Below are 26,749 nucleotides of genomic sequence, written 5' to 3' on the forward strand. Positions count from 1 at the left end.
GCAACTTTAGCACTGTTGCCTCACAGCCCCAGAGTCCCAGGGTCGATTCCCGGCTTGGGTCACTGTCTGTGCGGAGTCTGCACGTTCTCCCCGTGTCTGCGTGGGGTTTAATCCGGGTGCTCCGGTTTCCTCCCACAAGTCCTGAAAGACTTGCTGTTAGGTTAATTGGACATTCTGAATTCTCCCTCCGTGTACCCGAACAGGCGCCGGAGTGTGGCGACTAGGGGATTTTCATAGTAAATTCATTGCAGTGTTAATGTGAGCCTACTTGTGACAATAAAGCTGATGATTATTTTAAAAATTGTGGAAGGATCCATGGAGATTAATTCCTGGAGCCACCAAGGCAAACCCTGAAAGGTGACCCCCCCCCCCCCCCCACCTTCACTGCGTGTACATGTAATGCAAACCACACGTCCTCTCAGAAGCATTAGGCAAGTTCGACGTGCCTGCCAGCACCAACATTTTCATAAAATCCCCCAGACAGCCAACGGTTGCTTCATTTGTATCGTCACCTGTAATGCAATATGTGGGTGGGTGATATCTGATACATGGGATTGTCATGTGTCTGATCAGAGGTTTTGTTCTTGCCTTTGGTCAGAGTCGGAAAACAGCAAAACCTGTAACTCGGAGAAACTGCTGAGTTTTATTCTTGTTACTTTTATACTCGATTAATATGCTGGTGCTTTTTTTAATAATGAAGCCCGGCCATGTCTACTATTGTCACGAGGGTGGCTCCTGGTGTAGCAACTAAAATATTTCCCAATAATGCCACCTCACCAAAACTGGTTTGAAATGTAGCTGCCAACTCCCGTTGGAAATATTCCTGGAGGTTTATTTTAATTCTCACTCTTGACATCGGTTTGCCATCACATCGGTCTACTTTCCAGCACTGATTGTGGTGAGGGGAGGTGGGGAGGTTGCACTCTGCGTTATTGAGATTGTGGCGTATTTAATTATTTTAAAAGCCTGGTTTTGAACCCCCCCCCCCCCCCCGCCGTGTTCCCGGCCCATTTCCGTGGCAGAGTGACCCTCCCTCGTGTGAGTTTGGGGAGGAGTTAGACTCTTGCCCAGGTTTCCACTTTCCTGTCTTCGCTGTCCCGCTGCAACAAACCGGGGGGGCTTCCGCTGTCAATCACCCGCCTCCGCTACAAAACCTGCTACAACAAAATCTGCTACAAACTCCAGCATTGCGCCAGGCTCACTGCTGAGCTCTCTTCAAACCGGTTTGTTAATGCTGCAGATGCAAGTGCAATTTCTAATAAATTAATTTAGAATACCCAATTATTACCCCCCACCCCCAATGAAGGGGCAATTTAGCCTGGCCAACCTACCTTTTTGGGTTGTGGGGGCGAGAGCCACGCAGACATGGGGCAGAATGTGTAAACTCCACACGGACGGTGACCCGGGGTCAGGATCGAACCCGGGTCCTCGGCGCCGTGAGGCAGCAGTGCTAGCCACTGCACCACCGTGCCGCCGTCGAGTGCTAAAATTAAAGGGAGTTGGGGCGCGCTGTGGGAGGCTGAAGCAGATTCAGTTGTAACCTTCCAAAAAAGAAAGGGGGAGAGGCAATGGGACTAATTGCGGGTAAGGCTAAAGTTGCCCTAGTCCCAGATGACCGCAGGCTGCTTTTTCCGGGAGTTTGAGGGGGGAGAGCTGACTGTCGGGGGTTTAACCTGAGGGTCACCACACCTGAGGCGAGGGGCAAGGTTGAGAAGGCGGGGCCTTCAAGAATAACCTCAGCCGGTACGGGAATTGAACCCACGCTGCTGGCCTCGCTCTGCATCACGCACCGGCTGTCTAGCCCGCTGAGCTAAACTGGTCATCAAAAAGAAAACTAATTGCATAGCTCTTTCAAAGAGCTAGCACAGGCAGAAAAAGCCAAAAGGCCTCCTTGTGTAGAAACGTGGAAAGTAGGGGATAGGCCCTTTGAGTCTGCTCTGCCATTCATTATGATCAAAGCTGATCTCTCTCAATGTTCCAGCGCCTCCCCCGCCCCCAAACCCCTTGATTGTAATCGATTTGCATTTCTGTACTGCCAAATACTGCGGATGCTGGAAATCTGAAATAGAACCAGAAAATGCCGGGGCTGTCTCTGTTTCTCTCCCCACATGTGCTGCCACACCTGCTGAGTTTGTACAGAATTGTGTTGTTTCTGTTTGTGCCTCTATCTTGCCATCTCAGAACATCCCAAACCACTTCACGGCTAGCGAACTACTTTTGAATCGCGGTTGTTGCTGTCATGGAGGAAACAATTTGCCCACAGCAAGTACACTCAAGCAGCAGCAGTGTAACGATGATCATATGATCTGGTGGAAGGGTAAAGTTTGTCCAGGAGTGCCCACGTCCTCGAAATCTGGATCTGTTATGTCCACCTGAGTGGGCCGGCATAGCGTCCTTACCATTGCGGTAAGTGTCCTTGCGGAAGTCCAGAAAGGTGGTTCACCCCTCCCACCCCACCCCGTTAGGGATGGATGACAAATGCTGGCCTAGCAGTGATGCCCACATCCCATGAGACCAGACACCAGGGGCAAAATTCTCCTACCCGCCCCGCCACATTTCTGCGCCGACCGGCCGGCGGGAGTCTCTGTAACACCGGCCGGTCAATGGGGTTTCCCATTGTGGGGCAGCCCCACGCCGTCGGGAAACCCCCGGGCGCCAGCAGAACGGAGACTCCCGCCGGCGGAGAATGACGCCCCAGGTTACCATCCCGACATTTCAGCACTCCCTCAGCACTGCACTGGGAGTGTCAGCCTGGACCTTGTGCTCGATTGCCGAGGGTGGGACCGATGTGATCACCCAGGGATGGCCACCTCCTATTTCCTCGCCTCGGGAGTTGCTGGCTAAACTCAGATCCACGAGGGTACTGCCAGAAAATTGACTGGCTCCCCGAAGATAACAAGCGAGTTGATCATGAATTCCAAATTCTGACTGAGCGATGAGTTTGGCAATCCCAATTCAGATGTCTAGTGAAGCGACTAGAAAATTTGCCTTTTGTTATGTCTAGAGTTACTCCTGTAGGAAGTATGTCATTTAATCTTCTAAACTTCTCACAGTTGTTTAATGGTAATTAACAATCTCAAAAAGTGATGTACCTTTTTAATGTGTTCAAATAACTTCATATTCACCTTAATGATTTTATCATATATGCAGTGTTGCCCTGATTTACTGGTGGTTTTCAATTTATTTTCGCAATAGATTTGCAGTTCACTTCCATCTCTAATCCTTTGGGACCTCCATGCTTTCCCTACGAAGAGTATTGGACATCATAATACGCACTCCAAACTACTGCTGGCAAAAGAATATCGATCCTACCATCAAGCGATTTGGTGAGGCTGTAGACAAGATTGGTCATAACATGATTTGTAAACAGAATGCAGGTGGGGAAATGGTGTAACAGATTTATCACCCCCATGAGGAAGTCCTTATTGTCACGTGCAATAACTCCGACTGTTGTACTTTTCTCAACTCTGTCCTGTCCGTATGAACATTTGGTATTGGGAGAGATATCTCCTCCTGCTTGCAAGAGGGACCTGTAATGTATGTTGGAGCTGGCTGTATTTATATATATATATATATATATGTGTGTGTGTGCATGTGTGCTTTCCATGCTCCCACCCAAAACTCTGCAGTTACGAAAACTGTGATCCCACACAAGCGATTTGGGCGAGAAGATTTTTTTTCCAGAAGCAGGCATTGAAGGAAATAGGGATTCTTGTCACAAAGCAAACTCTTCCGAAATACGTTGATGCAAGTTGGTAGAAGCTAGCTGATTTGTGTTTAGCACGCCAGATTTATTTTTAGAAGAGCTTGATAGACTCTTCTAGTGCTGCCTAGAAGGACCGTGGGGTCAGATTGAATCGTAACTTTCAACGGGGAATTGGATGTGGATTTGAAAAGGAAAAGAATCGCAGGGCTGCGGCGGGGGGAGTGAGACCAATGGGATAGCTCTTTCAAAGAGCCAGGACAGGCTCGGTGGCCCAAATGGCCTCTTCCTGTGCTGTAAGATTCTGGAAGGATGTTTATTGGTGGGAGATTTTTAAAGGGGCTCACATTACAGCCCTGCCACTAATAGAAGAAAGGTGGTGTGGTGAAGTAAGATTTTCTTTTTGTCGCGTTGCGGTACATAGGGGTCACAGCCAAAGCAGGAAGCCCAGCTCTGAACTGGGAAGAAAGGAGAAAAGGCAAGCACAGCTTCAAAGGAATGGACAGGATATCGTCCCACCAGTCTGTTCTACTCCAGTGGCTTTTTCATGAAGGTTAGCTTTCAAAGAGCAGTGACCTTTAGAAGAGCTTCAGTCAAACCCACTGGGCTCGGGTTTAATGTTTAGTGTGGTTTGTTTTCTCACCTGTTTCCTGAGCGCTTTCTGAAGAATTGTGTTGTAACTTTTCTGCCAAGCGAGGGATTGGGTTTGAGCTCTGCAGATAGAATTGCATTGTTTGCTGTATTTCTGATCCTGTTTTATGCTCCAACCACACTTACACTCTTCAACTTCCTGTCTGTTTAACGGAGATTCTGCAAGAGAATCTGGCCATTCAGCCCATCTAGCCACTGCTGGTTTGTATGCTTTGTTTCACAGAATTGCTGGCTAGGTCAGCGTTTATTACCCATCCCCAATTGCCCCTTGAGAAGGTGGTGGTGAGCTGCCTTCTTGAACCGCCGCAGTCCGTGTGGTGCAGGCACACCCACAGTGCTGTTAGGGCGTGAGCTCCAAGAATTTGATCCAGAAAAACTCATCTGACCCTATCAACACATCCTCCTATTCCTGTTTCCCTCGCGTACTCATCTAGTATTCCCGTAAGCATATCGACACTATTCGCCTCAACTGCCCTCCCTGGTAGTGAGCTCTGAATTCTCACCACTCTGAGTAAAGATGTTTCTTCTGAATACCCTATTGTGTTTGTTGGTGGCTGTCAAATGTTTATGGCCCCGAGTTTTCAATTCATCGACAATAAAATCAGGCCATTCGGCCCTTCGAGCCTGCTCCGCCATTCATTCGGATCATGGCTGCTCATCAAGTTCAGTACCCCGATCCTAAAGAATTCCATTAAGTTAGCTGAACAAAGGGGCGGCATTGCTGTGGGCCTGGAGTCACATGTAGGCCAGACTGGGTAAAAGCAGCAGATTTCCTCCCCTGAAGGTCGTTAATGAACCAGATGTTTTTTTTTTAAGACAATCGATGATAGTTTCCTGGTCACTTTTATTTTCATGGTTTCAATTCCAGATTTATTAATTGAAATTAATTTGAACCCATGTCCCCGGAAGATATTGGCCCCCTGGATTACTGCTTTCAGTGACACTCCCACTCCGCTACCATCCATCCCTGAATACACCATCGTTCTTTTGTGATACCTGCAAGTACACTCTCATCCCCTGCTGGGTGCTTCCTGGGTCAAGACTCCTGAATGACGGGTGCATCCTTCCAGGGAACGAGTGTAAAACAGGTTCACAGTCAACACGAGACAGTTTTTTTCCACTAGTGGCTGATTCGGAACCACATTTTTTGCATGTTTGTTAAGGAGGAGGAATGTTGCAAAGAATAGCAAAATATAAAATAAATAGCTTTCAGCCATCTTTATTAATTCAATCAAAAAGGGGATCTCTCGCCTTGACATTCCACATGCTGAGGAGGCCATTCAGCCCCTCCTGCTTGCCCTGGCTCTGTGAAGACCTATCCAATTAATCCCACTCCTCTGCTCTTTCCCCAGGGCCCTGGAAAACCTTTCGGGTATCGATCCAGTTCCCTTTTGAAAGTTGTGACTCGCTGCATAAAAACATTTCTCTTCTCCCCTGCTTTTTGCCAATTATCTTAAACCTGTGTCCCACCCTCTTGCCAGTGGACACAATTCTCCTTATTTACTCCCATTAACACCCTTCCTGATTTTGAAGACCTCGACTACATCTCCTCCTCAACCTTCTCTGCTCGAAGATTGACAATCCCAGCTCCTCCAGTCTCTCCGCATTGACCGAAGCCCCTCACCCCTGGTACCGTTCTGGTCAATCCCTTCTCACCCTCTCCAAGGCCTTGACCTTCTCACTAAGTGTGGCGCCCAGAATTGAACACAATACTTCAGCTGAGGCACGAGCAGTTTTATTATGAATGTTCGGCGTAACCTCCTTGCTTTTGTGGTCCTATATACGTCACTTCGTATATCAAGGATCCTTTACGGTTTTCCTAAATCGATCCAGGAAAAACCCTCTTCAACAATCTATTTTCTCCGAGGTTTCCAAAATGCAATAGGAGTGTGCTGTTCCATAATTGTAAGATGAATGGTTTGATTAAATGTCGCACGATGAGTGGTTAGGATTTGGAATGTTCAACCAGATTGAATCATCACCTTCAAAAGGGAATTGGGTAAATATCTGAAGGAGGAAGGTTGTAGGGATGTGGAGAAAGAGCGGGTGAGTGGTGCTGACTGGATTGGTCTTTGAAAGAGCTGGCGCAGTCTGGATGGGCTGAAGGGTCTCCGTTGTTATACCATTCAAACTTAAACCCATCAAATGAGGTCTGCAGCAAACAAACAGGACTCTGTATACAAACACATTCGTGTCAAGTGATCGTGCAAACCCCATTTATTACAAATAATCTTGAAAGAAAGAAACATCTGAGTTAATCGAAGCAACTGAACAGAGAACAAGCCTGGAATACTTGAAACTAAAGTCAAAGTTTTGTACGCACAATTGCTTTAAGACGAAGCGAGATAAACACGAGGAATGAAGAGAAGGAAATGCCGACGGGGGGGGGGGGGGGGGGGGGGTGCCCACATGGAACAGAAACACCAACACGGACCAGTTGGGCCGAATGGCCTGTGCTGTGAATTCTGTATTTAAAACATTTACACTGCGGGGCAGCACGGTGGCGCAGTGGGTTAGCACTGCTGCCTCACCGCGCCGAGGTCCCAGGTTCGATCCCGGCTCTGGGTCACTGTCCGTGTGGAGTTTGCACATTCTCCCCGTGTTTGCGTAGGTTTCGCCCCCACAACCCAAAGATGTGCAGGGTAGGTGGATTGGCCACGCTAAACTGCCCCTTCATTGGAAAAAATTAATTGGATACTCAAAATTTATTAAAAAAACATTTACACTGCAAGTACTTTGAGAGTAGACAGGACTGGTGGAGCGAGGAAGGCAGAAGGAAAAAAACGTGGTCATTATTAGTAAAATTGCCACTTTTGTAAAACGAGTGTGAGGTGGCAACAATAATTTAAATGATGGTTAGCTGTTTGGAAGTGTAAATGGGGTGTCTTGGGTTTATTTTCATTGATTTATCCTCGGAATTGCACTTAACCGATTACCCTGCATCCGTACTGTTTTTGTTTGTCAAGTCGAATCAATGGATTCCTGCTTTAGCCAAAGTTATTTTGTGTACTTTTTTGGCGTAGTATTTAAACTTACCAAGTGACGCGCCAGCGTGCATAATGGGAGTTTGTGGCTTCAAAACGTAAGGATGCCAGTTGAACTTCTGATTTCAAAGCTTTTATTGTTTCCAATGTCGGTGCCTGATTGCTTCAAGATGCTGCAGCCTTCCCTCTCGGACTTTGTGAGATGTGTCAAAATTCAAGTGCTGTTCGGAGAGTGGGGGGTGGCGGGCGGGGGGGGGGGGGGGGGGGGGGAGTGTTTGCTGGGAAGAACTCCTTACTGCCAAGAGGTTACAGTCCTGTTGTTTAGTCTGACCTCTGCAATTGATTTACTGAATGGCCATGTCGGGCTGTCGATCTATCTTTTGCTAAGGTCTACGTGGTGCATCTTCACGAACCTTCATATATTTCTATTTATATACAGATATAAAATGTCCACAACTTTCCACAGCTGTCTAGAACACTTGATTTACTCTGTGTAGAATTAATCTCCATCTATTACTCTTTAAAAAAAAAAAAAATTTAGAGTACCCAATTCATTCTTTTTCCAAATTAAGGGGCAATTTAGCGAGGCCAATCCACCTAGCCTGCACATCTTTGGGTTGTGGGGGTGAGACCCACACAGACTTGGGGAGAATGTGCAAACTCCACACGGAGTGTGACCCGGAGCCGGGATCGAACCCGGGTCCTCGGCGCCGTGAGGCAGCAGTGCTAACCTACTGTGCCGCCCCTCTGTTACTCTTTTTATATTTCCCTTTTCTGAACTTTAATGAGTGAGTCGTGTTGCAACGCTGCATTCCAGATACGTGTCGTGTTAATTGTTGGGGTTTAGCCTGGGGGCTGGCAAGAGCTTGCTCTGCATTGTAGAGATCACGGCGACATATGTTATAACTCTGCTACTTGTTGTTGGTCTTCAGTGTCTAGCATCCCAGTATCGATATCTGTGGGGTGGCCATAGGATCTCTCTCTGTTTAGAGAGAGAGAGAGAGAGGTGCTTGAAGCTTGAGGCAGCAGCACTCCACATAAAGCATGGCTGAGCAGGACTGTCTTACGCTCTTACAGCCCGCTATCAGTGTGCTGGGGGGATGAGCAGGTTGATGATGAATCGGTTTTACTGGATGATGAACATACCTTCCGTGGTCAACGAATTTTGGGTGGAATTTGACCCCGGGGCTTCTGGAGAGGCAGCGGCACCATCCATTGAACTATAAAATTGATTGGAGAATGTATCCCAACGGTACTGAAGTCTAAAGCTGCCGGACTCATCTGGAGGGGTAGGGTACCCTTTTGGAGAGATGAGGGACCCTTGTGGATGGCTCCAGGGATCCCTTTGGGAGAGATAGAGTGCCCTTTGCAGGAGGTCAGGTGCGCTTGAGGATTGTTAAAAGTAGACATGAATGTGTGTTAAAAGCAGATAAACCCATTGCAATAGTTAAACTGTCAACGCATTTCAATCCTCAAGCTCTTTTAAGTTTACAAACAGACTGCTATGACTGCTTGCAATTTCACGAAAATTATCGGATTTCTGCTACGTGACGAGTTCAACAAGTGATCATCATGGGGTGGGGCAGGCAGGGGTGGGGGACAGATGGGGCCGGTAGGGTTTGCAAATTCACAGTTTGATGGACAGCCCCAAGTTCGGGGCAGCACGGTAGCATTGTGGATAGCACAATTGCTTCACAGCTCCAGGGTCCCAGGTTCGATTCCGGCTTGGGTCACTGTCTGTGCGGAGTCTGCACATCCTCCCCGTGTGTGCGTGGGTTTCCTCCGGGTGCTCCGGTTTCCTCCCACAGTCCAAAGATGTGCAGGTTAGGTGGATTGGCTATGATAAATTGCCCTTAGTGTCCAAAATTGCCCTTAGTGTTGGGTGGGGTTAATGGGTTATGGGGATAGGGTGGAGGTGTTGACCTTGGGTAGGGTGCTCTTTCCAAGAGCCGGTGCAGACTCGATGGGCCGAATGGCCTCCTTCTGCACTTTAAATTCTATGATAATCTATGATAATCTATTAGTCTTTGATCTGTGGCTATGAATGCAAATGTTTGTTTTCATAAGGGATTAGCTAATTTGAATGAATTTAAATATATTGGTCTGCCCATGTTGGATACTGGGTGAGTTGGCATTGAGGTTCTAAGGTCAAAGGGTAGTGGGTTGGGGGGGGAGGCATGGCTTGGTATGAGTTGCCGCCAAATTAGCATAAGCGCTCTAAAGCCCAGTGTGGGTGGGCATGAGGATCCACGAGGTGGAGGCGTGAGGTGGTATGGATGGAGCATGGGGAGCAGATGAGGGGTGAGGGACAGAGAGGATGGTTGTTGCTTTCTTATTTGTGACTGGGACAAGGTCCCAGAGGAACCCGCTACCCCAGTGGACAGCTGAGGTGATCAGGACAGATACATTTTGGGGGAAACTGGATAAACACGAGGGAGAAAGGATTGGGAGGATATACTGATAGAGGGAGATAAAGAGGGGGGGTGAGGAAGCTTATGTGGAGCCCAATCTGCAGGAGCCAGAATGGCCTGTTTGTGTGCTTTGAAAGTCTCACAGATCAGACTAAGATTCTGTTTGGACGCTGGAATGAATTTTACCCCTGTGGGGGATACTAGAACTAGGGGGCAGCAGTTGATATAATAAAGGGGTTTCCCATTCGAGGTGGAGATTCGGGAGGATTCTTCCCTTCCCCAGAGCGCAGTGGAGGCTCCGGGTCATTGAGTACATTCAAGGCCATGTCAGACTGAGATTTGATGGATGAGGGAGTCGAGGGTTATGGGGGACCGGCAGAGAGGTGGAGTTTAGGCCTCAATCCAGCCACGGTCTTATTGAATCGCAGGCTGAAGGGGCCAAATGGCTTCCTACTCCTCCTTCACTTTCTGATGATCGTGAGGACAAGGGCAGCAAGGCATCATCACCCGCAAGCTCCCTTCCTTCATCGTCGCTGGGTCAGAATCCTGGAACTCCCTCCCTAACAGCACAGGGGGTGTACCTACACCGCAGGGACTGCAGCGGTTCGAGAAGGCGGCTTACCACCACCCTCTAGAGGGGCAATTAGGGATGGGCAATAAATGCTGACCTTAGAAATTGATAGGAATGCAATACCCACATTGCATGAATGAGTAATTTTTTTAAAATCTCCCTCTCCCTGCAGCCAGCTATTAATCTAGTTGCGAAACTGGAATTTGCTCCTTTCCACTGACACTCCAAACATACCTAGGGCTCACTGGAACCACCTCAGAAATGACCAGATAATCTTTCTATTGCTGAATGCGGGAGCTTGCTGTGAGCAAATTGGCTGGAGGCGTTTCTCACTTTACAATGACTGCACTTAAAAGAAAAAGGTACCTTATTGGACATAAATCCCTCTGGGAGATGCTGAGGTTGGGAAAGGCGCTATATAAATGCGAATTGTTCTCATTGCTGAGTGTGTGAGGGGACACCCCGTGGAGAGTAACAGCTCTGAAGGGTAACGGGTCCGGTCCGCATGGTGGATGTAATCCTGGGGCTGGAACCGAGATGGGGCAAACTGGTTCAGTTTGCTCAACAGAAAGGTGATGGCCACCGTTGCATGAACTTTGTCAATAACTGACCAAACGGCCCCCCAGCAGACTTTAAAAGTTCTGTCCAATGATAAGGAAAAGTTTGGATTAAAGCCGGATTTAAATACATTTTAAAAGAAATTCCAATGAAGGGGCAATTTAGAATCATAGAGTTTACAGAGCAGAAGGAGACCATTCGGCCCATCGGGTCTGCACCGGCCCATTTAAGCCCACACCTCCACCCTATCCACATAACCCAGCAATCCCACCTAACCTTTTTGGACACTAAGGGGTAATTTATCATGGCCAATCCACCTAACCTGCACATCTTTGGACTGTGGGGGGGAAACCGGAGCACCCGGAGGAAACCCACACAGGCACGGGGAGAACGCGCAGACTCCGCACAGACAGTGACCCAAGCCGGGAATCGAGCCTGGGACCCTGGAGCTGTGAAGCAACCGTGCTAACCACTGTGCTACTGTGCTGCAATTAGCGTGGCCAATCCACCTAGCCTGTACATCGTTTGGATTGTGGGGGTGAGACCCACGCAGCCACGGGACAGCCCCGTTTAAATACTCAAACCAGAATTTTTACGTTGCTTGTGCGGGCAGGCGCCTGACCCAGAAGCGTGTGAAATCACGTGAGAAGACGTTGGACGGGACCGGTTACGCTTCAGAGCAGTTACTCTCGATGGGCGTGTCCCTTCGCACAATAAGCAATGAGATCAATTTGCATTTATAAAGCGCCTTTCACAAACTCCGGATCTTCCAGAGGGATTTAGGTCCCGTGCAAGTCGGGAGCGAGCCTGTCGACAATCCACTCGGCAATTTAGCCCATGGAGGGACCAATTGAAAGCAATTTTCGGTGCATCGTCTACGGGTGACGGGCGGGCCAATTGGTCAGGTGGTCTTTACGTGTTAACTGCAAATTTTTTTTATTTTTTCAATAAATTTAGAGTACCCAATTCATTTTATTCCAATTAAGGGGCAATTTAACGTGGCCAATCCACCTACCCTGCACATCTTTGGGTTGTGGGGGCGAAACCCACGCAAACACGGGGAGAATGTGCAAACTCCACACGGACAGTGACCCGGGGCTGGCATCGAACCTGGGACCTCGGCGGCGTGAGGCAGCAGGGCTAACCACTGCGCCACCGTGCCGCCCTAACCGCGAATTTAATCTGGGCAGGGGGACGAAAGGTTGGGGCTGAAATAAAATTTCCAAAGGTGTCTGGGGACAGAGGTTTGTGCCGGGATGTGCTGCCCCGACACGATCTGCAGCCTTTTTTTTTACCGTTGGGATTTAGTTTTCACAGGCCTGCAGCTCCATCCCGCTGAGGGAGTGCCAGCCCGCTCCCGCCCTCTTCCCGCCTGGCAGCGCTGAGCTGTCCTCAGCTCGGGTTTCGTGCTAGATGCCTGCTAATTGGCCACCCAGTGTGAAACCGTGCTCCGAGGACAATCACGGCCATCCCGTGCGCGAACAAATCAGGCGACGGGTCTGTTTCAACCAACACTGAACGCTGAGAATATTACATCTTTGTGATAATTGCAATCCTGTAGGATTTGCGAAGGTACAAAATACTCATTGAGCTTTGTAACTGCTGTACAGGGAACATGGTACTTCAGTACAATCATCCTAATTTTGTGCATTTAAAGTCTAAACCACAGGCACCAGCATGGCAGCCAAGTCCCGTTTAAACCATCATTTACTTCTCGCTGAATCCGAATCCCAGCATTTTGCGAGTCAAAAATACCTAGTTTACTTCTGAGGGGGTTGGACTGTCACATTCCGAGGCTGAAATTAACTGCTCCGAGTTATTTGGGGTTTTTCGTTGTGGTTTAATTTTCACAACACTTTTCACTGTGCGCTATTTTCGAGCACTTTTTTTTATATAAACCTAACCAACAGAGTAAATAGGAGCTTTAAATAATCAAATCTTTTGACAGCATTGAAAGATTGCAGAGTGTCCATTTGCTGCAATATCTTATAGCTGAATGGGTTTAATATTTAAAATGGTGCAGTCAAACCATTCATAAAATCTTTGAATTTATTCATCATATAAACCGTAAAAAGGATCATACGGCCCATCGAATCTGCGCCATCCTGCCAAAGGGCACTCCATCCAGGCCCACTCCCCCACCCTATCCCCGTAACCCCATACATTGGATCATGGTCAATCCACCTAACCTGCACACCTTTGGACTGTGCTTTGAAACCGGAGCACCCGGAGGAAACTCACGCAGACACGGGGAGAACGTGCAGACTCCGCACAGACACCCAAGACCGGAATCGAACCCGGGTCCCTGGCACTGTGAGGCAGCAGCGCCAACCACTATGCCACCCAAAAAGACTTTTGAAGTATTACAATTGAGTACTACAATGGGGAGCGTCAGCCTGGGTTAGGAGCTCGAGTGTTTAGATTGGGATTTGAATCCATAATTGTGTGACTCACGAAGCTTGGGTCACATCTGTTTAAAGTAAGAGAACTGAGACTACGAGAATCGGCAGTAATAACTAAACACACCATGAACCTCCCGCTCGCTGGCCCACACTAGCTCCCCGTGTGCAGCGCCTCGATTTTAAACTTCTCACCTTTTTGTTCAGAGTCCCTCCATGGCCTCGCTCTTCCCTATCTTTGCAATCTCCTCGCAACTTTCCGAGATTGCAAATTCAATTTGGTTTAAATTCAATTTGGCCTCTTGCGTATCACTCGTTTCATGTTGCTCTGCCATTGACGGCCATTAAACTCTGGAATCCCCTCCCTGAACCTGTCCAATGTTCCACCTTGCTTCCCGCCTACCTCGCTTCCCGCCTTTCAGCCAGTCCTTGAAAGTGACTGATTTAACTTTGTACCATTCCAGTGAACCACTTCATGATATTTTATTACGTTAAATGTGCTCCGTCAGTACAGGTTGTGTCGAATTTCAGTGGCTGACATTTTGGTTGCAAACCCCACACGGACAGTGACCCGGGACCGGGATCGAACGGTCCTCGGCGCCGTGAGGCAGCAGTGCTAATCATTGCGCCACCGTGCCGCCTTCATTTAAACACTTGCGTGTTCGGAATCTGTTGTGCATTTTGGTCTGATTGTGTATTTTGTCTTCAGAAGTGGCTGTGGGTCTGATATGAAAATGATTGCCTGTGTCAACAGCTCTATTCACAATTCATTGTTATTAACTCGGAGAGCCACGGGATTTCAAGGCCCGACATTGAATTAGTGAGATTGTCTTAGTCCTGATCTTTGAGGGCCTGGGTATCCCCTTTTTTTAGTCAGTGAAATGAGCCATATCCACACAAAAGATTTGTTTAACATATTTTTGAGCAAAGCTCAGGAACAGTAGTAGCCTTATCTGTAAAGAAATACACTAATTCATTGATTTTGCTGTACTGTTTATTTGATGATAACTTCCTCTCCAATTTTGAGAATGTGGAACTCGTTACCATGGGGAGTGGTTACGGTGAACCGCGTGGTTGCGATTACGAGGAAACGGGCTAAACAGGTAAGGGAGACGGGGCAGCAGGGTGGGGCAGCGGTTAGCACTGCTGCCTACAGCGCAGAGGGCCCGGGTTCGAACCCGGCCCCGGGGCACTGTCCGTGTGGAGTTTGTACATTCTCCCCGTGTCTGCGTGGGTCTCACCCCCACGAACCCAAAAAGGTGTGCAGGGTAGGTGGATTGGCCACGCTAAATTGCCCCTTAATTGGTGAAAAAAAAAAAATTGGGTCCTCGAAATTAATTTTTAAAAAACATATAAGGGAGACAGGACTAAAAGGACATGTTGAGGGGGTGAGATAAGGCTCGTGTGGACCATAAAACCCAGCATGGTCCAGTTCCTCTGCTGTAAATATGATGATGTTGGCAGCACTACTTGCTGCTGAGTCACAGGTTTCTGACCTCAATCCCCCACTCCAGTGTCTGAACACACAAAAGAAAATTCAAGGCTGAAACTCCAGAGTTCAGTACCGAGGGGAGAGCTGCACTGTCTGAGAGGTGCACTTGCTCCCATGGGCACAGTTCTGACTCGCATTCAAAGGTATTGTCTTGCATCTTTGACATTTTCAATATATATGTTTCTGGAACCCACCTCTTTATTCACCTGAGGAAGGAGCAGCGCTCCGAAAGCTAGTGACATCGAAACAAACCTGTTGGACTTTAACCTGGTGTTGTAAGACTTCTTTCTGTGCTCACCCCAGTCCAACGCCGGCATCTCCGCATCCTGTTCTGAAGAGCAGGGAAGTTCTGCCTGGTGTTCTGGTTAATATTTAACCCTCAAGCAACATTATAAAAAGCAGGTTATCAGGTCATGATCACATTACTGTTTGTGGGAGCTTGCTTTGCACAAATTAGGCACTGAGATTTCGACATAACAGCTATGCTTCAGTCTGTAAATCGCTTTGAGGCATCCAGCGCCTGTGAAGGCTGCTGTATAAATTCTTCTATTTTCCTTTCTATAAACGATTCAATTCTTTCTTTTACTGACTTTATTTATCCTGCACAGTCGGCTGGTTTTGAGGTGACACAATCCCAGGTTGCAGATATCTTGCATGTTCCCAGGAAACCATTGCATCATTTAGTTTGATCCATGTCCCCGGCTCAAAGTTGGTCACAGACTTCAAACTGCATCGTGGTCGGTCAAACGTTGTGGTTTCAAAACGGGTAAATGGCAGCACACCCATCTGCGTTGCCAGCTCTGGGGTTGGCCTGGCCCTGTGGGAGCTTTTGCCACACGACCTCCCAACACCAACCATCCCCCTGGTCACTGGCACCGACATTCTACAAAGCTTTATCCCCGATTGGATCATTTCAGACTGCTTTCGCACCCCCCCCTTTTAAAAAAAAAAAATACAATGCGTTTTAATAGACATGTTTGAAGAAAATAAAAAGGCTGGATAGAGTTTTGTTGACTTTCTCCTGGGGTTTGTTGGCGTCACTGACCTAGGGATCAGTCTTGAATCCCTGGATTCGCCAGGCCAACCTTAAGAGTGTTGGCAACTAAATCCCACATCTGTGAAGTGTTAATCCTCGAGCAGGATGGAGATAACAGCTGGAACTGAACTGGTACAAATATGTTGGTTAACCACAGCAGAACACTCTTTGTGGCTGCCATTCAACACGCCTTCATTTCTTTTATCATTGAATTAGAGTCACACAGAAGAGGCTCTTTGGGGCCGCACTGAGAAAACTACACTAAATCTACACTAATTCCACTTTCCAGCACTTGCTCTGTAGCCATCCGACATTTCAAGTGCTCGTCCACGTACCTTTTAAGGATTGTGAGGTTTCCCCTCAACTCTGGAGGGTGTTCGCTATGTGGAGAGGCTGAATAGACTCGGACTGTTTTCATTAGAAAGACGGAGGTTGAGGGGTGACCTGATAGAGGTCTCCAAGATTAGGAGGGGCATGGATAGAGTGGATGGTCAGGCACTCTTTCCCAGGGTGGAGGGGTCAGTCACCAGGGGGCACAGATTTAAGGTCCGTGGGGTAAAGTTTAGAGCATGCGTGAGGCAGGTTTTTTACACAGAGGGTGGTGAGTGCCTGGAACGCGTTGCCAGGGGAGGTTGTGGAGCAGATACATTAACGTCGTTTAAAAGGCATCTTGACAAACACATGGATAGGACGGGTATAGAGGGAGCCGGCACAAGGAAGTGCTGAGGGTTTTGGCCAAGGTTAGTATCATGACCGGTACAGGCTTGGAGGGCCGAAGGGCCTGTTCCTGTGCTGTATTGTTCTTTGTTCTAACCTCCCAGCCAGTGCATTCCAGACTCCCCCAACCCTCTGGATCTTTACTCAAGTCCCCTCTGAACCCCATGCCTCTCACCTTAAAATTATGCCCCCTTGTTATTGACCCTTCATCTAAGGGGAACAGCTGCCTTCTATCCACCCTGTCCATGCACCTCATAATCTTACACACCTCAATCACGTCCCCTCTCAGCCTTCTCTGCTCCAGAGAAAACAACCCAAGCTTATCCAGCCTCTCTCCTTAGCTCAAATGCTCCATTATAGAAACATCCTGGTGAATCTCCTCTGAACCCTCTCCAGTGTAATCACCTGCCTATAATGCGGTGGCCAGAACTGCGCACAGTACTCTAGCTGTGGCCTAACCAAAGTCCTGTACAGCTCCACCATAACCTCCCTGCTCTTATAATCTATGCCATGACTGATAAAGGCAAGTCTCCCATATGCCTTAACTACCGTTAGCCTGTCCTGCCAACCTCCGGGATCTGCGGGTAAGCACCCCAAGATGCATCTGTTCCTGAGCTTCCTTGTGTCCTGCCATTCATTGAGTACTCCCGTGCCTTGTTACTCCTTCCAAATTGTATCACCTCGCACTTTTCAGGGTTAAATTCCAGCTGCCATTGATCTGCCCATGTGATCAGCCCTTCTATATCTTCTTGCAACCTAAGACCTGCTTCTTCACTATTAACCACCCGGCCAATCTTTGTGTCATCCGCGAACTTGCTTATCATCCTGCTCCTCCCCACATTCTCATTTATATATATCACAGAACAATGAGGGACCAAGCACTGATCCCTGTGGTCCACCACTGGACACCGGCCTCCAGTCACATAAACAGCCTTCTACCAGCTCTGTCTCCCATCATGAAACATGATCAAACCTTACCTCTCCCAAGTTGAGATTAATATTCTTCTTCAGAAGTTTCTCCAATAATTTGCCCCACTGATGTCAGTCTCACTGATCTGTAATTCCTCTCACACCCTTCTTGAAAAGTGGAACCACATTAACTGTCCTCCAATCCTCTGGCACTCCTGCTATGGCCAGAGAGGAATTCAAAATTTGGGTCCGAGCCCCTGTAATTTCCTCCCTTGTCTCCCACAGTGGCCTGGGATACAATTCATGTGGACTTGGGGATTTGTCCACTTTTAATCCCGCTAAGACCTCCAGTATCTCCTCGCTCCCGATGTCAAACTGTTCCAAAAACTTCACAGTCCCTCTCCCCGAATTCCGTACCTACATCCTCCTCTTCCTGAGTAAAGACAGATGTGAAGTACTCATTTCATATCCTACTAATGTCCTGCTCCACGCACAGATTGCCTGCTTGGTCCCAAATGGGCCCTACTCTTTCCCTGGTTATTCTCTTCCCCCTAATATACTCCTAGAATATCTTGGGATTTTTCATGCCCTCTCTTTGCTCTCCAATTTGCTTAAGTTTCCCCCTGCGCCTTCTATACTCCACTAAGGCCTCTGCCGGTTTGCACCTAAAAGCCTCTTTCTTATCCAGTCCTGAATATTCCTCGACATCCAGGGTTCTCTGGGCTTGTTGCTCCTACATTTCAACCTAAAGTGAACATGTTGGGTCTGTATCTCCCCATTTCCACTGCTTGGCTGTAGATCTTTCCACAAGAAACAGTTCCCAGTCTACTTTGTCCAGATCCTGCCTTATTTTAATAATGATGTGGAGATGCTGGCGTTGGACTGGGGTGGGTTCAGTAAGAAGTCTTACAACACCAGGTTAAAGTGCAACAGGTCTGTTTCGAACCACTAGCTTTCGGAGCACTGCTCCTTCCTCAGGTGAGTCATCTGATGAAGGAGCTGTGCTCCGAAAGCTAGTGATTCAAAACAAACCTGTTGGACTTTAACCTGGTGTTGTAAGACTTCTTACTTATTTTAATAAAATCTGCCCCCCCCACCCAAAACCATTTTTTGAAGACCATTGTTTTTCTTTTCCATAACAAACTTAAATCGTACTATGTTATGGTCGCTATCACTCAAATGCTCCCCCACTGCCACCTTAAATTCTTGGGTATCATCGTTCCTCGTATGCAACTGGTTCTGAAAGCTTATTTTTGGAGCATGTTTCATGCAGGTCCATAGACAGAGTTAGAATCATCGAATGGTCACAGCACATGAGGAGGCCATTCACCCCCTCCTGTCTGTGCTGGCTCTCTCTAAGAGCTACTCTGCTAGTCCCAATCACCGGCCCTTTCCCAGGGTCCCTAGACCGTGTATAGCAGATGAACAATTAGGAGTTTACAGCAGTGAAACAGGCCAGATGCAACCTGCCTACTCTGGTGTCCGTGCTCTCAAGCTCCATCCCATTCTTCCTCATTTAACTGTCAGCATTTACCTTTTATTTCCTTATCCCTCCAGCTTCTCCCAGATGTTGTCGATAGTATTCACCTCAACAACCCCTTGTGTTGGTCAGTTCCACATTCTCACCACTCTCCGGGTAAAGAAGAATTCCTTATGGGGTTCATTAGTGACCATCTCATATTTATAGCTTCCAGTTGGGCTCTTTCCCACTTTAGCTGGAGGCACTTTCTCTCCCCAGACCATCGAAACGCGATGTTCTCCGATGGGTGCTTGGCGGATTCCATCTCACTAGTTCCCTCGACAACTACAACAACATCAACTTCTGTTTACATAGCATCTTTAAAAGTTCTAGGCTACTGCAGAAAATACGGAGGCGTGGGATTCAGGGCGATTTAGCAGTTTGGATCAGAAATTGGCTAGCTGGAAGAAGACAAAGGGTGGTGGTTGATTGTAAGTGTTCAGTCTGGAGTCCAGTTACTAGTGGTGTAGCACAAGGATCTGCTTTGGGGCCACTGCTGTTTGTCATTTTTATAAATGAGCTGGAGGAGGGTGTAGAAGGATGGGTGAGTAAATTTGCAGATGACACTAAAGTCGGTGGCGTTGTGAACAGTGCGGAAGGATGTTACAAGTTACAGAGGGACATAGATAAGCTGCAGCGCTGGGCTGAGAGGTGGCAAATGGAGTTTAATGCAGAAAAGTGTGAGGTGATTCATTTTGGAAGGAATAACAGGAAGACAGAGTACTGGGCTCATGGTAAGAGTCTTGGCAGTGTGGATGAGCAGAGAGATCTCGGTGTCCATATACATAGATCCCTGAAAGTTGCCACTCAGGTTGAGAGGGTTGTTAAGAAGGCGTATGGTGTGTTAGCTTTTATTGGTAGAGGGATTGAGTTTCGGAGCCATGAGGTCATGTTGCAGCTGTACAAAACTCTGGTGCGGCCGCATTTGGAGTATTGTGTGCAATTCTGGTCGCCGCATTATAGGAAGGCTGTGGAAGCATTGGAAAGGGTGCAGAGGAGATTTACCAGAATGTTGCCTGGTATGGAGGGAAGATCTTATGAGGAAAGGCTGAGGGACTTGAGGCTGTTTTCGTTAGAGAGAAGAAGGTTAAGAGGTGACTTAATTGAGGCATACAGGGTGGACAGTGAGAGCCTTTTTCCTCGGATGGTGATGTCTAGCACGAGTGGACATAGCTTTAAATTGAGGGGAGATAGATATAAGACAGATGTCAGAGGTAGGTTCTTTACTCAGAGAGTAGTAAGGGCGTGGAATGCCCTGCCTGCAACAGTAGTGGACTCGCCAACACTAAGGGCATTCAAATGGTCATTGGATAGACATATGGACGAAAAGGGAATGGTGTAGATGGGCTTTAGAGTGGTTTCACAGGTCGGCGCAACATCGAGGGCCAAAGGGCCTGTACTGCGCTGTAATGTTCGATGTTCTAAGGCATTTCACAGGAGTATTATGCAGCAAAATCTGACAGATACCCACATAATAGGACAGGTGATCAAAAGCTTGGGGTCAGGGAGTAAGCAACTTTGGGATGTTGGACGGCTGTGAAAGGTGCCCTGTAAATGCAACGCAGCCAAACCATTTTCTCGTTTTAACAGCGTCGCTAGTTCTTTAGAGAAAAATGGTGAGCCTCGTGTGAATTCCCACGGTTGTTTTCAAAAGCTGTTATCACCTCTTCCTCTTATCACTGTTGTAATCTGTGTGGTTGTGTACCTCCTCTAGGCAAAATGAACACTGTGTTTGTCTACGGCACACTCAAGAAAGGTCAACCCAACCATCATTACATGGTCGATGGAACCAAGGGGAAAGGATTGTACTGTGGCACGGGACATACCCATCAGAAGTATCCGCTGGTGATCGCAGGGAAATTCAACATTCCCTTTTTGCTCCACCTACCAGGAAAAGGGCACGAAATAGCCGGAGAGATTTACTTAATCGATGATCAGTTGCTGCAGTTCCTCGACGAGTTTGAAAGTTGCCCGGATCTTTACCAGCGGAGACCAGTCGGGGTTCGTGTAGCAGAGTGGCAAGATATAGCCAACACACTGGAGGTGAAGCCCAATGTGGATGGAATGTTGGAGTGCTTTCTGTACAACACAACAAACTACGAACAGGACTGGTTAAAGCTTCCTTATTATAACAACTATGACCCCTTCGGGAATCATGGCCAACCAAAGTATGTTCTACACAAGACTGGATAATTATCTAATGAAGAGTGAGAAATTAAATTTAAAACATATTCTGTTTCAATACTTGAATCTTAATTGCATTCTTGAATTCAAATTCGAAAGCCATTAATGAAAATCATTTATGTTTATTTCTGATTGGAGGAACTTCCATTTCAATTTCTGTAGTTCATTAAAATGCGACTGATCGGTGGTATTATGTCTCTGTTTATATGTTCAGAGCTTTTTATATTTCTGCACATTATTAAAGTTGAATCTAGCATCAAAGTGTTGCATTATTTTGATGTTGGGAAACTTTCCCCGAGTACAACTTTGCACCTGACAATTCCGTGTCTTAACTACGAGGTTAGCGGTATCAGCTGTATAGCACTGGGACATCTGAGTCAAGTTCCAGAGACCTGGGCATATAATGGAGGCGGACTCACACTGCAGTTACTGGCCGAGTGCAGCACTGTCTGCTGGGTACGATGTTAAAGGGAGGCCCCATTCGCCCTCTCCAGTGCACATGGACAAGGAAGAGCAGGAGAGTTATCGCCAGTGTCCCGGCCAATCTTTACCTCCCAGTATCCAGTCAGGTACTTCATTGACCGTAAAAGCACCTTGGGAGGTCCTAAGGTTGGGAAAGGTGCTACATAAATGCAAGTCTTTCTTTGCTAACTGATGTCAGTAATAAGTGGAACACGAAAGCTGTCAGAATTGTGGAGCTGAGTCCACAAAGATCAGCCATGATCTCATTAAATGGCGGAGCAGGCTCGAGGGGCCAGATGGCCTACGCCTAGTTCTTATGTTCTAATTATTCACATCAAGCAGAGCTAGGAAATGAAGATTGAATCAATCAACGTTCCGGGTATTTTGTTGTCTTACAATGAAGGATGTTTTTCTTCCAAGACAGTTCCACCTGTTTGAGTTAAAAAAGCAAGTTCCTGGTGGCTGCGTTCCAACACTCCCATCACCAACGTGTCATCCGAAACTGGATTCCTGCATTTGACACTGAACCTCAGCGAAGGACTGCAAATCCCTGAAGCAGAAATAGTGCAGTGTGTGAAACGCCCTTATCACTTTACTAACTCCACATTCCAGCTCCCTCTCACTCCACTCTCCTCCCCCTCACTCCTCCACCATCCCAGGGCCAATAGTATCTCGGGGGGTGGGGGGGGGGGGGGGGGGGGGGGCAGATTCGCTCTCTGCCCTAAAGAGACAAATCTCATCATGTTTACCTCTGCAATGAGAAGGGACAATTTTTGTTGAACCATGTCTCAGCCTCTGCATCATGAGGCCCTCGTGTTAGGACTGGTTTGAAACACTTTCACTAAAGTTCTACTTTGATCATAAAAATAGCTCAACTCAGCCACAAAGAACCAGTGTGGGTGCAGTAGCATACTGCTTATTATTATTGGACGAATGATGTGCAGACACAAGTTCAAATCCCATCACTGCAGCCGGGCAATTTAAATACAATCAAATATCTTCAACCAAAAGATAGTGTTGGCAATTTTAAAAAATGATTCTTTCATGGACGTGGGTGTCGCTGGGCTGGGCCAGCATTTATTGCCTATCCCTAAATACCCTTGAACTGAGTGTCTCGCTCGGCCATTTTGGGGGGAGAGGCGGGGGGGGGGGGGGGGGGGGGTTAAGAGTCGACCACATTGCTGTGGGTCTGGAGTCACATGTAGGCCAGACCGGGTAAGGACGGCAGATTTCCTTCCCTGAAGGATATTAGCAAAAGATGCATGTTTACATAGAACATACAGTGCAGAAGAAGGCCATTCGGCCCATCAAGTCTGCACCAACCCACTTAAGCCCTCACTTCCACCCTATCTCTGAAACTCAATAACCCCTTCTAACCTTTTTTTGGTCACTAAGGGCAATTTATCATGGCCAATCCACCTAACCTGCACATCTTTGGACTGTGGGAGGAAACCGGAGCACCCGGAGGAAACCCACGCAGACACGGGGAGAACTTGCAGACTCCACACAGACAGTGACCCAGTGGGGAATCAAACCTGGGACCCTGGAGCTGTGAAACCACAGTGCTATCCACTTGTGCTACCGTGCTGCCCCTACTTTAAGAAAATTGACAATGGTTTTATGGTGACCATTCCTGAAACTAGCTTTTAATCCTAGATGTCTTAATTGAATTTAAGTTCAATTTGAACCTTTGCCCCCCAGAGCTTTAGCTTGGGCCTCAGGAGTACGAGTCCAGTGACATGAATACGACGCCACCATCTTCCCCAATGACCATGTAATCACTGGACTATTGGAGACGACACGTGCTTCACTATTTTGTTTCGGGGAAGAGATCTGAAGCCCTTGCGTGTTCCAGCCTATCTGTGACCCCAGATCCACGGCAATGGACTCTTACCTGCCCTCTGAACTGGCCAAACAAGCCTCTGAGTTGTATGTAAGAGGATAGTTCACTGCAGTCTTCACATGGGCAATTAGGGATGGACAATAAACGCAGGCCTGTTAGCAAAGGCCACATCCCGCGGATGAGTAATAAACTAGTTAAAGTGAGTTTGTGGTACGAAAATTAAAATGACAGCCACACTTATTAATAATCAACTCTCACAAATTTTTTAAACATGAATCTTTGACTAATCAAATAAAGCACGAGAGAATTTTTAAAAATAATTAACCAGATGAGTGCAAATTCAGGGGTGTTTACTGTTCAGTAGAAATCACTGCGCATAAACCAATTTCAAAGGCCATTTTTCAAAATAGATTCATGCAGTCAGTCCATCGCTCCCTCTGCCAGCTTCAATTTCTCCCCCTCCCGGTTATTTCTCCAGTAGCGCTGCAATTATTTATTTCCTTTTCACATAATTATCCAATTCCCCATCGAGTCTGTACCTGTCGATCGCTCTTTACAGGTGTGGCGTTTCAGGTGACAACAAGTTGCCATTTACCTCAAATCTGCGCTCTCTGGTTACCTCCCTATTGTCACTGGAAACTTGCACCTCCTTAATCAACTTGCTGGAACAAAACACGAGGTCCAACACTTTCTCCCCTTTTCCCAGTTAGGTGTACGAGGAAACAAATGGCGAAATTTGAAAAGCATCTTTACTCATCTTCGAAAATCGTGCACCAATAAACCTGGCAAACGTAACTAAAATGTCCATTAACTCCGCTGTGGAATCAGTGATAATGTCCCTCCTCGTTAAGGGTCAAATATGTCGATTAGCAGCTCGGTAATAATGTTACATTTTCACAACACAGAGCCGGGAAATAGCTTCAAAATTCTGTTACGCTATCAGTAAAATAATCAGATGCGTTCCTATTCTGCGACAGACAGCAAATATTACTGAGGTAACAGAGAGAAAATCCGTGGTGGAATGTCTACGGGGGTTTTGGGTTGAGAGGTTACAATCGAAAATCTGGGGACATGATGTGAAGTAAAGCTTCTAAAATGTTCCTCTGTAGAATGCACGTCACTCAAATTCAATAAGAATATCTCCTTCTCCAACTGTGTCTCCTGGTTTGCAGTGCACCTTCAATACCTAAACACGGTCAAGAGAGATAAACATGTTTACAGTCGCACACAGGTATTAAGGTGACCAAAGATTGAAATAATGCTCATCTGCAAACGGTAAATAGCAAAAGTGTCACAGCAGCACAGATATTGAAATTAAATCCAATAAACATTAATAGTTAATGTCATTTATTTGTTCATGCTGCAGCTACCTAAAGCTGCAAAATAAAGCTGGTTATCTGCAAATCACTTCAGTCACACCAGAAGGAAAAAACTATGCAGGTGGAAATCAGCGTAAATTCAGCGTGGCCATGCCGTGCGTGGGAAACGGTCAACAAAATGACTCGTGGGTCGGTGGATGGCACGGTGATGCAGTGGTTAGCACTGCTGCCTCACGGCGCTGTCGGTGTGGAGTTTGCACATTCTCCCCGTGTTTGCGTAGGTTTCGCCCCCACAACCCAAAGATGTGCAGGTTAGGTGGATTGGCCACGCTAAATTGCCCCTTATTTGGAAAAAAATTAATTGGGTACTCTAAATTTATTTTTAAAAATTTAATAAAATGTCTCGTGGGTCGCACTCCTAACCCAGATGGGCTGCATGCTGTCCACGGCTGATATAGTGGCTTTGGAGAGAGTGCAGTATGGATTCACTGGAATACTATCTGGGCTCTGGGGGTTAATTTACAGGTTATAGATTACGTGCTTAGCACTGCTGCCTCATGGCGCCGAGGTCCCAGGTTCGATCCCGGCCCCGCGTCACTGATCGTGTGGAGTTTGCACATTCTCCCCGTGTCTGTGTGGGTCTCAACCCCACAACCCAAAGGTGTGCAGGGTAGGTGGATTGGCCACGCTAAGTTGCCCCTTAATTGGAAAAAAGTGAATTGGGTACTCAAAATTAATATAAAAGGATGAAGAATTGGACAAAGCAAATTGAAGCCCGTGACACGGGGAGAACTTCACACGGACAGTGGCCCGGGGCTGGGATCGAACCCGGGTCCTTGGCGGCGTGAGGACGCAGTGCTAACCACTGCGCCTCCATGCCGCCCTAATTCTTCACCCTTTTTTTTCTTAGTGTACCCAATTCACTTTTTCTAATTAAGGGGCAATTTAGCTTGGCCAATCCACCTACCCTGCACATCTTTGTGTTGTGGGGGCGAGACCCACGCAGACACGGGGAGAATGTGCAAACTCCACACGGACAGTGACCCAGAGCCGGGATCGCGCCCGGGACCTCGGCGCCGTGAGGCAGCTGTGCTAACCTTTGAGCCACTAATTCTTCACCCTTTAACAAATAAATCTTTACGATCAGTTCCCGTAAACCTACCTTTCCAGATTTCGCTGCAGCCAAACTGTTTTGCATTTTCATTGCTTCGATTACACAGACCTCCTGACCTTCTGTAACCTGCACAATTTATGTTTTTAAAAAATGCTTCATTAAATACAGAAGATTAATACCAAAAAGTCACATTTGATTCGCCATGAGTAAAATCATTATGGAACATAAGCTGAATGGCACGCGACATCTGATTCGGTGTCTTTTTTAATAAAATTTGGAAATCCACCCAAGCAGAAATCCCAGGTTTGACATTTTTGCTACATTAACTGCTACCTGCTGCAGGGGTAAAGTGAAACTGTGTTACCACTCCTGTGACCTCCGAGTGTAAGTGTATACTCATCTTAAGATACCAAATAAGATATCAAGGGGCTGGTTTAGCACAGGGCTAAATCGCTGGCTTTGAAAGCAGACCAAGGCAGGCCAGCGGCACGGTTCAATTCCCGTACCAACCTCCCCGAACAGGTGCCGGAATGTGGCGACTAGGGGCTTTTCACAGTAACTTCATTTGAAGCCTACTTGTGACAATAAACGATTTTCATTTCATTTCAAATTCTCAAGAATGTGACACCAAGTCAAAAGAGGCAATGGGACAGGCGCCAAAGAATTAGTTCAAGAGGTAAGTTTTAAGGAGCATCTTAACTCCACACTACACCAATACGGTTTGGCACACTAAAGTTACCTAGGGATGGACAATGAATGCCGGCCTAGCCAGCGAAGCCACATCCTTTGAATCAATCAAAAAATATCATTCTAAATCTTCTTCTGCGTGAAGTCCTTAAACCCAGCTTTGGTGACAGTACAATGCTAAAACAAATGC

The 26,749-nt window shown here is 47.2% G+C and overlaps 2 protein-coding genes across 5 annotated transcripts in view; one reads left to right on the forward strand and one right to left on the reverse strand.

Moving 5' to 3' along the window:
• The first annotated feature begins 3,195 nt into the window (after nucleotides 1-3,195).
• LOC140391512 (gamma-glutamylaminecyclotransferase-like) lies at nucleotides 3,196-21,395 on the forward strand. 2 transcript variants are annotated; one of them, XM_072476061.1, is made up of 2 exons: nucleotides 3,196-3,326; nucleotides 20,665-21,395. In XM_072476061.1, the coding sequence occupies exons 1-2, from the start codon at nucleotides 3,236-3,238 to the stop codon at nucleotides 21,141-21,143; spliced, it is 570 nt and encodes a 189-aa protein (XP_072332162.1). In that variant the 5' UTR covers nucleotides 3,196-3,235; the 3' UTR covers nucleotides 21,144-21,395. The 2 variants fall into 2 exon arrangements, with proteins under 2 accessions (XP_072332162.1, XP_072332163.1); XM_072476062.1 differs by lacking the exon at nucleotides 3,196-3,326 and adding an exon at nucleotides 4,095-4,256.
• Nucleotides 21,396-24,170: 2,775 nt separating this feature from the next.
• pcca (propionyl-CoA carboxylase subunit alpha) overlaps nucleotides 24,171-26,749 on the reverse strand; it is a 451,487-nt gene continuing 448,908 nt past the window's right edge. For all 3 annotated transcript variants that reach the window (XM_072476058.1, XM_072476057.1, XM_072476056.1), the window contains 2 exons: nucleotides 25,921-25,998; nucleotides 24,171-24,625 (listed from right to left, as the gene is read on the reverse strand). In XM_072476058.1, coding sequence (XP_072332159.1) covers nucleotides 24,557-24,625; nucleotides 25,921-25,998 — 147 coding nt within the window. In that variant the 3' untranslated portion in view covers nucleotides 24,171-24,556. The remainder of the gene's footprint in view (nucleotides 24,626-25,920; nucleotides 25,999-26,749) is intronic.

This window comes from Scyliorhinus torazame, chromosome 15 (genome assembly GCF_047496885.1).
Source record: "Scyliorhinus torazame isolate Kashiwa2021f chromosome 15, sScyTor2.1, whole genome shotgun sequence".
In the NCBI taxonomy this organism is placed as follows: domain Eukaryota; kingdom Metazoa; phylum Chordata; class Chondrichthyes; order Carcharhiniformes; family Scyliorhinidae; genus Scyliorhinus; species Scyliorhinus torazame.